Below are 12,511 nucleotides of genomic sequence, written 5' to 3'. Positions count from 1 at the left end.
GTAGAGATGTCCCCAACCGATACACAGGCGAGCGGTCCATCCTGGGTCCCGACGAGCGGTCCATCCTGGGTCTCGACTCTGGACAGCCAGTACTTCATCCATGGTCATCGGACCGGACCCCCTCCACAAGGGAGGGGGGGACATAGGGGAAAAAGAAAAGAAGCGGCAGATCAACTGGTCTAAAAAGGAGGTCTATTTAAAGGCTAGAGTATACAGATGAGTTTTAAGGTGAGACTTAAGGTAGCATCTCGAACTGTTACCAGGAGGGCATTCCAGACTACTGGAGCCCGAACGGAAAACGCTCTATAGCCCGCAGACTTTTTTTTGGGCTCTAGGTATCACTAATAAGCCGGAGTCTTTTGAACGCACATTTCTTGCCGGGACATATGGTACAATACAATCGGCAAGATAGGATGGAGCTAGACCGTGTAGTATTTTATACGTAAGTAGTAAAACCTTAAAGTCACATCTTAAGTGCACAGGAAGCCAGTGCAGGTGAGCCAGTACAGGCGTAATATGATCAAACTTTCTTGTTCTTGTCAAAAGTCTAGCAGCCGCATTTTGTACCAACTGTAATCTTTTAATGCTAGACATGGGGAGACCCGAAAATAATACGTTACAGTAATCGAGACAAGACGTAACAAAAGCATGGAAAATGATCTCGGCGTCTTTAATGGACAAAATGGAGCGAATTTTAGCAATATTACAGAGATGAAAGAAGGCCACTTTAGTAACGCTTTTAATGTGTGACTCAAAGGAGAGAGTTGGGTCGAAGATAATACCCAGATTTTTTACCGAGTCACCTTGTTTTATTATTTGGTTGTCAAATGTTAAAGTTGTATTATTAAATAGAGGTCGGTGTCTAGCAGGACCGATAATCAGCATTTCCGTTTTTTTGGCGTTAAGTTGCAAAAAATTAGCGGACATCCATTGCTTAATTTCATTAAGACACGCTTCCAACTGACTACAGTCCGGCGTGTTGGTCAGCTTCAGGGGCATGTAGAGTTGGGTGTCATCAGCATAGCAGTGAAAGCTAATACTGTATTTGCGTATGACGTCACCCAGCGGCAGCATCTAGATGCTGAAGAGTACAGGGCCAAGGACCGAACCTTGGGGAACTCCACACGTTATCTTAACATAGTCTGAGGTCATACTGTTATGGGAGACGCACTGCACCCTGTCAATGAGATAAGAGTTAAACCAAGACAGGGCTGAGCCTGACATACCAATTCGTGTTTTGATACGCTCTAATAAAATATTATGATCGACGTTATCAAAAGCAGCGCTAAGATCGAGGAGCAGCAACATAGATGACGCATCAGAATCCATCGTTAGCAATAGATCATTAGTCAATTTTGCGAGGGCTGTCTCAGTAGAGTGATTTGCCCTGAAACCGGATTGAAAGGTTTCACATAGATTGTTAAACGCTAAGTGTTCATTTAGCTGCTCTGCAACAATTTTTTTCGAGGATTTTCGAAATAAAGGGAAGGTGAGACACCGGTCGGTAGTTTACCATGAGGTCAGGATCGAGGTTGGGTCTTTTAAGGAGAGGATGAATAACCGCTTTTTTGAATGCTAGGGGAAGAGTGCCCGAGGAAAGTGATAAGTTTATAATATTTAGCACTGATGGACCTACTAATACAAAAAGCTCCTTGATAAGTTTCCCAGGAAGTGAGTCAAGTAAACATGTTGTTTGTTTTATTCCATTTACACGTTGTAACAATTATTCTAATGTTATTTCATCAAAACGAGAGAAAGTATTTTGGATATTTGCAGTATCCGCCGTATATACAGTCGTATCTGTGTTAATATGACCCAGTTGTGACTGGGACACATTGTCTTTAATCTCCTTTCTAATAAGTTCAATGTTCTTATTAAAGAACTTCATAAAGTCATCTGCCGAATGGGTGGAGCTACTGGAAGGAGTCCCTTGTTGGGTTAGCGATGCTACTGTACTAAACAAAAATTTTGGATCGTTTTTATTAATGCGGATGAGATTTGAGTAATAATTAGTTTTAGCTAAGGTAAGCATGCGTTTATAAGTTATTAAACTATCACTCCATGCTTGATGGTGGACCTCAAGTTTAGTCGTGCGCCATTTGCGTTCCAGCTTTCTACATAATAATTTCTGAGCTCTAGTTTCTTCAGTAAACCATGGCGTACGCCTTTTTGGAGCCTTTTTTAACTTCAGCAGTGCTATACTATCAATAGTTTCGCGCAGGGCGTTGTTAAAGTTGTTAGTGAGGTTATCAATAGAGCCCACATACTTTGGGAATGGTGCCATTAACCAGGGTAATAGGTCAGCAAGAGTCGTCGTTGTGGCAGCATTAATGTTGCGGCTGCTATAGCAGTTATTATTATTATTAGCTTGCCGAACATGAGTCTGAACTTCGAATTTTATAAGGTAATGATCGGACATTACTTTAGTATACGGGAGTATCATAACTTTGGAAACGGTGATACCTCTGACAAGCACTAGGTCTATCGTATTACCGCTGCGATGCGTCGGTTCATTTATTATTTGTGTAAGACCACAGCTATCAATTATAGTCTGGAGCGCCACGCACGGTGGGTCCAATGGGGTATTCATATGGATATTAAAGTCCCCCATTATAATTATATTATCGGCGTGCGTCTCTAGATCAGCAACAAACTCTGAGAATTCACTAATAAATTCCGAATAGGCCCCTGGGGGGCGGTAGATATCAGCCAGGCACAGAGGCAGCGGTGTGGCAGACTTCATAGAAAGCACCTCAAACGATTTATATTTATTATTTAAGTTAGGACTAAAGTTAAAGTTTTTGTTGTATATTAGTGCGACCCCCCTCCCCTTTTAAGGGGACGGGCAAAATGCGCATTCGTATAGTTAGGAGGGGATGCCTCATTTATCGCAAAAAAGTCGTCTGGTTTAAGCCAGGTTTCGCTAAGACCGATGACGTTAAGGTTGTTGTCTCTAATGACCTCATTAACTAATAACGTTTTGGGAGACAAAGATCTGATGTTTAGAAAGCCCATATTATAGGTAGTGGGCTGTTTTAAGGAGTTGTTGATAAAATTATCCGTAGTAGCAATATTAATAATGTTGCGTTTATTATGCGCAGTGTACTTAAAATAATTACGGCCATATCTAGGAATTGATATGACGGGAATTTTCAGATTGTCTACTTGGTGCTGCGATAAACTGAACGCATCATAATTTGCCACCTCAGTAGAACGCATGTCTAACTCTGACGTAGTCGTAGTCATAGCAGAAAAAACATTATGTGAGTTGTGTATTATTCTAAGAAAATTGCTATGTGTACAGGGATCATCCAGCCTGGCGCTGGCTAGTTCTAACTTAACTGACTCCATACCCATGCTAGCAGGCTCTGTAATTGCCTGTGACCGGGCTTGCTCTAGTGCAGTTAATCAAATGTGGCTCAATGCGAAATCTATGTTCCGAGACAAGAGGATGGCACCTTCCTGGTTAGGGTGAAGGCCGTCTCTCCTCAGCAAGCCAGGTTTGCCCCAGAAAGAGGGCCAATTATCAATAAACGTAAATCCCTGTTGTCTACAGAAGCTATCCAGCCACTTGTTAAGAGTGACTAATCTGCTATATCTCTCATCATTGCCTCTCCCAGGCAGGGGGCCAGAGACAATTACTCGATGCCTGGACATCTTTCTAGCGAGATTACGAGCCCTGGCTATGTTTCTCTTTGTAATCTCTGATTGTCTCATCCTAACGTCATTGAAGCCAACGTGTATTACTATATTCGCATAACTAGTGGTGCGGTTAGCCTGTCGTACGTGCTTACTAGGCCTGTTGCGAGTTAGCTCCCTAAGATTAGCTTCAATGTCAGGTGCTCTGCCCCCGGGAATACACTTAATTGTGGCGTGTTTGCTAAGCTTTATGTTTCGGGTGATGGAGTCCCCTATGACTAAAGTGTGGTGCCCGGTAGACTGGGGTGTAGGACTAGCTAAAGGGCTAAATCTGTTATGCGTCTCAACCGGTACACCGTAGCTTGTAGGCCGCTTAGGGCTGCTACAAGCTGGGCTAGTTCGCTCACTACAGCTAACGCTAGCAGATGTGTCCGCAACATCTAAAGTTACGAAATTACACTGCTCTAACTGGCGGACACGGCTCTCTAGCAAAGCCAACCTATTCATGAGTAAAGTGCACGAAGCGCGGGAAGCCATACTCACAGAAACTTTCCGTCGCCGAGTGGAGTGCCAGCTGTCTTCAGGAAGTGGTGGTCACGGTGGCGGGGGAGTAGCTTCCTTCAGACCGGCGCTGCCTTTCTCCGCTAGCCTCGTTAGCTTAGCAGCTAGCTAGCTGAGGGCGGAGTGGTGAGACAGAGATCGGGTGATTTGCAAGTTAAATTGAACTATTAACTATGTTCGAGAAGTTGTAAATAAAGCTGCAAAACTGTTAAAAGCACACAGATAGAACGATACTTAGCTTTTTTGCAACAAGAGCAGTCAGCGAGCAGTCATTCACGTTGACCCGGAACCGGAAGTAGTAGTACTTCCACTTTGTAAATTTAAAGAAACTTTATATTTATATAAATATATTCATCCATCCATTTTCTACCATTTGCCCCTTTTTGGGGTCGCGGGGGTGCTGGAGCCTATCTCAGCTGCATTCGGGCAGTAGGCGGGTACACCCTGGACAAGTCGCCACCTCATCGCAGGGCAAACACTGATAGACAGACAACATTCACACTCACAATCACACACTAGGGACCATTTAGCATATGTTGTATGCTAATGCATTGATTCTTTAAAGTTTTGAAATTGTTATGAAATGTTACATTCTTGCGTAATTTCCACGTTTAATTTTAAATTTGTACAAAATTTGTTATTTTGTATATTTTCAAATGTTGTTTTTTTATGTGCATTAGACTTTTCAACATATAATACAAAATTTTAAAAAAGATAGTTTTGAACATGGTGGGGCCTGGTCTTCATCGCAATCAGGGAACAACCCACTCATTTTGTCATAAAAGTTACTTTGGAGTGAAATTCACCTAATGTGTACACCAAAGCATATCCAATATATAAATAATTGTTCATACTTCATGTCAAATTGTATATTCAGCATCTGAATTAAACAATGTTTGTGTTGCCATAGGTGCTGTACGCAAATGTCTCATAGCAAAGCAAGTGATGGACAGGGACATAAACATGTCATCAGATGGTTCAATTTGGTTGTGGTGGTGGTCGTTTGGACCAAGACTTGCAGGTAACTCTAAATCTAACTAATATTTTCATCATCAAACTTCAACTTGTAACATGGTTAATGTTTGTCACTGATTTATATTGCATTGAACATTGCATGATGTCATCAATTTGAGTTTTCTGGTATTTCAACAAAATACCTACTTCTGAGTGTTTTTTCTTGGTCTTTACTAATTTTCCCTAGGTCTGCAGACTTGTTTCAGATCTGCTAAATGAGTCCGACGTGCAAAAAGACACTGACCCAGATGGATAAAACGAATCCGCACCAGATTTTTATGCAAATCCGGCCCAAATATGGTCCAGTTATATTTTGCTATCTAGGAAAGACTCTTACCTAGTTTGAGATTGCATCCTTCCTTTCAGATGTCCGACATCATGTCTCTGCTTAAATGCTCACTGAAGAGAGTGTCTTGGCTGAATGAGCTGGTATCTGACACCTCGGTCTCCTTAGATGCATCCTCTCTCATCCATGCGGACTGGACATTGGCCGAGAGTTAGTGGGTGGCCGAGGTTGGGGTCGGCACTCTTGGTTTCTTTGTTGTCCTCTCTCTGGCCATGTCCCCCCCACCCCAGTAGAAGATGGCGTGGAACATCACAGATGCCACCAGAGTGTATATGTTGGGTTTTTGTTATTGTTGTTGTTGTTTTACTTTTGTAGCTGTATGTAGAAATCTTTGGTTACATCAGCTCTGCTCTTTTAATGTTTTGAATGTCCTTTGTGTTCATTGATGTTTGATGTTTCCCTCTTACACACATACTTATGTGTGCTATGGCTATGAGTTTTTTCCCCCTTGGCCTCAGCCTGGACCACCTCTCTAGGGCCCCAGCGTTTACCTGTTTCTCACCTTTTTTGTAGGGGGCGCCAAAAGTTGGCAGACCTGTCAGCAATCCGGTTCTGTCTCCCTGTAATGTTTGTCTGATCTTGTATGGGATTCTGAAAATCCTAATTTCCCCTCGAGGATTATTAATGTATTTTTGATTCTGATTGGGATTCTGGTATTAGAGATGTACTGCTATAAAATCAACGTCCAATTTGCAAAATGAGCAAAATACCGTTTTTTTCGGATCATAAATTGCTCCGGAGTATACGTCGCACCAGCCAGAAATGCATAATAAAGAAGGAAAAAAACATATATACGTTGCACTGGAGTATAAGTCGCATTTTTGGTAGAAATTTATTTGATAAAATCCAACACCAAGAATAGACATTTGAAAGGCAATTGAAAATAAATAAAGAATAGTGAACAAAAGGCTGAATAAGTGTACGTTATATGACGCGTAAATAACCAACATAGAACGTGCCTGGTATGTTAACGTAACATAAGAGTCATTCAAATAACTATAACATATAGAACATGCTATACATTTACCAAACAATCTGTCACTCCTAATCAATAAACCTAATGAAATCTTCTTCTTTGGAGGTGGGAGGAAGCCGGAGTGCCCGGAGGGAGCCCACGCATTCACGGGGAGAACATGCAAACGCCACACAGAAAGATCCCGAGCCTAGATTTGAACCCAGGACTGTAGGACCTTCAAAGACATCCACCTGGGGATAAGTTGATTGGGGACACTAAATTGGCCCTAGTGTGTGAATGTGAGTGTGAATGTTGTCTGTCTATCTGTGTTGGCCCTGCGATGAGGTGGCGACTTGTCCAGGGTGTACCCCTGCTTCCGCCCGATCGTAGCTGAGATAGGCGCCAGCGCCCCCCAAGACGCCAAAAGGGAATAAGCGGTAGAAAATGGATGGATGGATGGATGGAAATCTTCTTCTTTGTCACTTCTAAACAACTCTGCCAACTCCAAAGGTATGCGCCACTTCCTCTTGTCGTTTTCTGCTGCATATTTCACTACGTCCAGCTTGTAATCTGCAGTACATGATTTCCTTTTCGGTCCAATTTTTGTTCAGCCCTTCTCACCTTTTATAAGTTACCGCCAACGATGAAATGATCCATTTTAATAGCTATGGCAGTAGCATATAGCATATAGTAGTTAGCATTCCATGACCCACAATGCACTTCTGCCATGACCCTCTCCCGCCGAATTCTTATTGGTTGACGTATATGTGACGATGGCTGACGTGTGTGTGACGATTGCTGACATTTTCTTCGTCTCTTCCGCGAATGAGATAAATAATATTATTTGATATATTACTGTAATGTGTTAATAATTTCACACATAAGTCGCTCCGGAGTTAGTGGCCGAGAGTTAGTGGGTGGAGTAAGAATAAGAGGAAATATTCTCATACTTTACATGTTATCACTGGCAATGTTTTTGCGAGTGGCAATGTGCACCTACTTCTGCCCGGAAAAACATGAGTGATGACGTCACAACTATTGTCAACAAATATAATTGTCCGCAAGAAATTTTGTTGTTGACATTTGTCGACAAATTTGACTAATCGCTGCAGCCCTAGTCACCAGTATGTTAGATTTGTTATTTGGGTGGTCGATTCCATTAATAGATAAAAGTTTGGCCATAAGATAACCGTAAAATAGGACAATTTTGGTTAATATTTTCGTACCTGCACAAAATAAACATGAAATATAGTATGTGAAACTGAAGAAGACAAGACATACGAATTGGTATAAGGAACATAACTTCTAATTTATCGAGTGTTTTGGCGTGGGAAAGATAAACGAGGCGGCCAGAAGAATGACCTGGTCACTGATCCAAAGAACTTGATAAATTCAATCGCCATTCTCTCGTTAAGAAAAAAACAAAGAAATGGAGGGGCAAGGGCCTCTCGTGGGAGTAGAAGGAGGAAGCTATTTATTCTTCCAGGAGAGAAGACAACGAGTGTGATGAACTGTGGATTCAGTCTCTCAGCTATTTCTGTGAGAAAAGCCACAGCAGTAGAACAAGTCTCAAGGGAAGCGGATGTGGGTTCAACCTTTATGTGACACTGAATGGACCCCAATTTAAGACACAAAAGACCACCAGGAAGTGGATCCTCTCACTGATAATGACCCTTTTACATTTCCATTCAAGCTTCCACGCCCCTATGACCAGCATGCATTTTAAATGTTTGACTCTTAATTAAAACGGAATGTGTTTCTTTGTACAGTCATAGTTTCATGATACTATGGCCATTATTATTTTCTTAATGGACGACCATGAAAAGGAAGAGTACGTTACTAACCCAAATTACCCTTTACGTCAAGTCAACATCACTTTGAACACCTATAAGAGAGTAGATCTATGCATACATGAAAAAAATAGTAGTTTTGAGTTACCTTACGCCAGTGATTTTCAACCTTATTTGAGCCACGGCACACTTTTTACATTTACAAAATCCTGCGGCACAGCACCAACAAAAACGTTTCGAAATGTATTTATACTCACCTCGTGTGAAACCTGTGCCTGTTTCGATGAATACAAAATGGATATCCTGGCAGGAATGGTAGAAAGACACACACGAAGCTCTTCCTCAACAGCTCTCAGTCTCTCTCTGTTTTTAGTTTTTATCGAAGTCAAGCTTGAGAAGCTCAGCTCACATAGATATCTGGTTGAAAATGGGAGCAATGTCAAAATGGCTTTGTTGGCCATAATGGGGAACTCCTTGGCAACAGATAACCAAAAACTGTCCAAAGAAAGGTCAGCAAAGTTTAGCTTTAAACCACCATCTTGTTTCAGTTCAATGAATTCCTCTTGCTCCTTTAAAGTCATGTCCTTTCCAGCAATGGATGCTTTGCTGTATGGGTCCTCAACCCAGTCAAGGCATTCTGTGAAGGCTGAAGAGAAATAAAATAACTTCTCCTCAAGAGTTTTCAAATGTGTGCCAATCACTTGCTAAAGTTAATGCCAGGTCAGGTGTTATGTACGTACGTAGTTACGTCATTAAGTCTGAGAAGCCGTAAAAGGGTGGGATGTCCCCTTGGCCATCAGACACATGAACAATAACAAGATCTAATATCTCAGTTACAGCTCATGTTATTCTATTCTGTGTTGTACGTGTTATGTTGCACCATTGCGCCTTGTAAAATTCCTAGTTTGTGAACCCATTCTCAAACATTGGCAATAAAACTCTTCTGATTCGGATTCGGATTCTGATACCATATAAAATACATTGGAAAGTTAGCACCCTCTAGACATCTGTGTATATGTTGCAAACAGCTCTTTTAAAGTTAAAGTTAAAGTACCAATGATTGTGTTACACACACTAGGTGTGGTGAAATTTGTCCTCTGCATTTGACTCATCCCCTTGTTTCAAAGCTCGTCCTCCTGGGAGGGGAGGGGAGCAGTGGGCAGCAGGGGTGGATGCGCCTGGGAATTATTTTTGGTGAATTCCAACAGTAACTGATACTGAGTGCCAAGATGATCCTTCGATGTCGGCTCTTCCAATCATTGTGGAGCAGAATTCACCAAGCGTTGGATTGTTCACCCACAAATAGGGAACGTGAGCTGGTTTTAGACCGTTGTGAGACAGGTTAATTATACCCTAGCATAAACCGTCAAATAATATGAAAACAATGTAGTATTCACAAATATTATTATCCAGGCTTAAGTCAGGCAGATTACAACAATTAATAACAATCAAATATACTGCAAAAGAAGGGACTGATCAGAACTGATGAAAAATACATAAAAGCATTTTCAGTGCTCAAATTAATGCATTCTAACAAAAATAATAATAGATAATAATAATAAATGTTTCTTAAATAAATTGCGGATAACATGTAAGGGCAAATGAAAATACAGCTTCACCAGACTTTAGTTTTAAACTTCTTCTGTTTGTTTGATATGGTTATTACAGCCACAAATAATGGAAAAGTGTATTACAACTGAATACTGCTACGGCTCATAAGGACCACAGCTAAGAAACAGATATGTTTTGGTTGGGCGCTTGCAAATCAACAATGGGTCCTGATCCTATGGTTAAGGAACACTGTCTTAAAAGACGTTTCACCTCTCATCCAAGTGGGCTTAATCATTTTGTGCCCATAGTCTTAGATTTGTCAGATTTAGTCTTGCAACTGCTGCCAAAACCCCAGCTATTTATTCTTCAGCACAAGGCATTCCTGGGCAAGGATGGTTCAGCCCTATTGTAGTGACAAAAAACTGTTGAGACGCAAAGACCAAGACAAACCAAACCGTCCAGTTGTGATCGATTGATTGCCGTGAGAACACAATGACCTGATCGAATGAGAACATTCATAGACATTAAAATGGTTATGTTATGTTCTGCTATGCTATGCTAAGTAATGTTATGTTACATTCCACTTTGTTATACTTTGTTACATTATGTTATATTACCCTCTGCTATGCTATGCTATGTTACATGTTACGTTAAACTCTGCTATGCAATGCTATGCTGAGCTACGTTATGCTATACCATGCTATGTTACGTACACTCTGCTACGTTATTCTATACTAATTAAAAACAAATCCCTTGACTTAAAAACATTCTAGGAGCAAACTTTCCACATTATAAAACATTCAGTATGTGTCCATGCACTCAATTAGACTGATTTCTCAAATAGTTAGTCTCTAAATAAGCATCCAGCAACCCATGGAAACACCTTAATCCGATCGTGTTCGATATTTGAAGATTCGGACTAACACGCCTGAATTATGCGATTGAAAACCATATCCTTCAGTCTTAGTGCGTTGGATATAACCCGGAAGCAGATACCGTTCAATAAACTCATATGCAACAAATTTAATGAAAAGGAGATAACAGAATATTTGGAAGTGCATCGATGGGAGAAAAAAAGAAACAGAGATTTATTTAAGAAGGAACTATGACAGAATGACAGCTTAATTCGAACTCCTGAACGAAATACGAATGAGATGAAAGAGAATGAAACAGGTATACAATAGGGAAATAATTAAGTTTGCACAATCCTCTTTTATATATTGTATATGTATAGGGGTGGGACATAATAAGTTTACTTCTTCCCACTCCATTTTGAGCCAATCTTGACATCTACCAATCTTGCCAATCAACCTATCCCCAGGTGCATGTCTTTGGAGGTTGGAGGAAGCAGGAGTACCCGGAGGCAACCCACGCATTCACGGGGAGAACATGCAAACTCCACACAGAAAGATCCCGAGCCCGGGATTGAACCCAGGACTACTCAGGACCTTCGTATTGTAAGGCAGACGCACTAACCCCTCTTCCACCATGCTGCCCATTTTGCAATGCAGTGTGCTGTAAATAAGTATGCTGAAAAAAATGAAAAACACCACTCTATGTAAGTAATGATGCCGTGGCCAAAGTTGGAATTTGCCACAAAACACATTTTAATATACCCAGTTCTTACACTGACATCTGGCGGCCACAGTGGATAGTGCATGGCCCAAATACGTCACGTTTCAAATGTCAGGTAAACAGCAACAAATAGGGTTATATGAATCGCCTTCCAACTGTATATTTTGTTAAAGTAACTGTATGTTCCACTTCTAAGAAAAAACAGCCATCTCTCTTTTCCCCTTACTGAAGAAGGACAGAAAGGCCCTCCAACCCTTTTTTGAATTTCTGTTATGGTGTAAATCACAAACATGCCATGAGTGGATCCTCTGAGACTTCAGTTGACCTTGGCTGTCCCTCACCGTGTGACCAACCGGCGTCCTTCGAGCATGCATGGCCAAGGACCCACTTTCCTGAGAAATGGGCATATCTTTCTGTACTCCAGCTCCTCCAACCCCCGCCCCCCCCCCAGCCCCTCTAGGCATTGACATTTAATCAGACCCAATTCCCATTGTGCCTATTAACATATCAGGCTGATGGTGGTTGCTGTAAAAAGCTCGGGTACAGAACATTACCATAATTCTCTGCCCATGTGTGGGATCTCTTTCACTCGCCTCCGCCTACATCTAAAAAAATAAAAAAATGCTGAGCTGGCTTCCAGATGCGTCTTCCACTCTTGCCTCCTGACACATGCACTCTTATGCTTTTTTTGTGTTCATTATTTAACAGGATGTGTGTGTATTTGCAAACATAGAGGTAGCATTCTTGCTTTGGATATAATTTAAAGCTGTCAAACAATATATATTTTTCAAAAATCAGACTAATCACAGGGTTGCTGGGAATTTATTTTTAACGTATTCTATTCTAATCGTTTCATTGTGCACCAGCGGAGACTCGAGAAAGAAACGTTTTGGGGATTTTGAGTCATTCATTCGCTGCAGATGGGTTAAAATGATATTCGGCTTAATAAAGACAAAGATTAATTTGCATACACATGTTTATTTTAGGGCAGCACGGTGGAAGAGGGGTTAGTGCGTCTGCCTTACAATACGAAGGTCCCGAGTAGTCCTGGGTTCAATCCCGGGCTCGGGATCTTTCTGT

The 12,511-nt window shown here is 41.3% G+C and overlaps 1 protein-coding gene across 1 annotated transcript; it reads right to left on the bottom strand.

Moving 5' to 3' along the window:
- Positions 1-1,301: 1,301 nt before the first annotated feature.
- Positions 1,302-4,494, bottom strand: LOC133569862 (uncharacterized). The gene is made up of 2 exons (XM_061922467.1): positions 4,435-4,494; positions 1,302-4,312 (listed from the first exon to the last, which is right to left on the bottom strand). The coding sequence occupies exon 2, from the start codon at positions 2,741-2,743 to the stop codon at positions 1,724-1,726; it is 1,020 nt and encodes a 339-aa protein (XP_061778451.1). The 5' UTR covers positions 2,744-4,312; positions 4,435-4,494; the 3' UTR covers positions 1,302-1,723.
- Between the last annotated feature and the right edge of the window lie 8,017 nt (positions 4,495-12,511).

Source organism: Nerophis ophidion, linkage group LG15, assembly GCF_033978795.1.
Source record: "Nerophis ophidion isolate RoL-2023_Sa linkage group LG15, RoL_Noph_v1.0, whole genome shotgun sequence".
Lineage (NCBI taxonomy): Eukaryota > Metazoa > Chordata > Actinopteri > Syngnathiformes > Syngnathidae > Nerophis > Nerophis ophidion.
This window is presented reverse-complemented; position numbering and strand designations above follow the sequence as displayed.

Excerpts from the sequence above, each read along its gene's own strand:
- LOC133569862 (XM_061922467.1), bottom strand. The coding sequence starts at position 2,743 with ATGAAGTCTGCCACACCGCTGCCTCTGTGCCTGGCTGATATCTACCGC.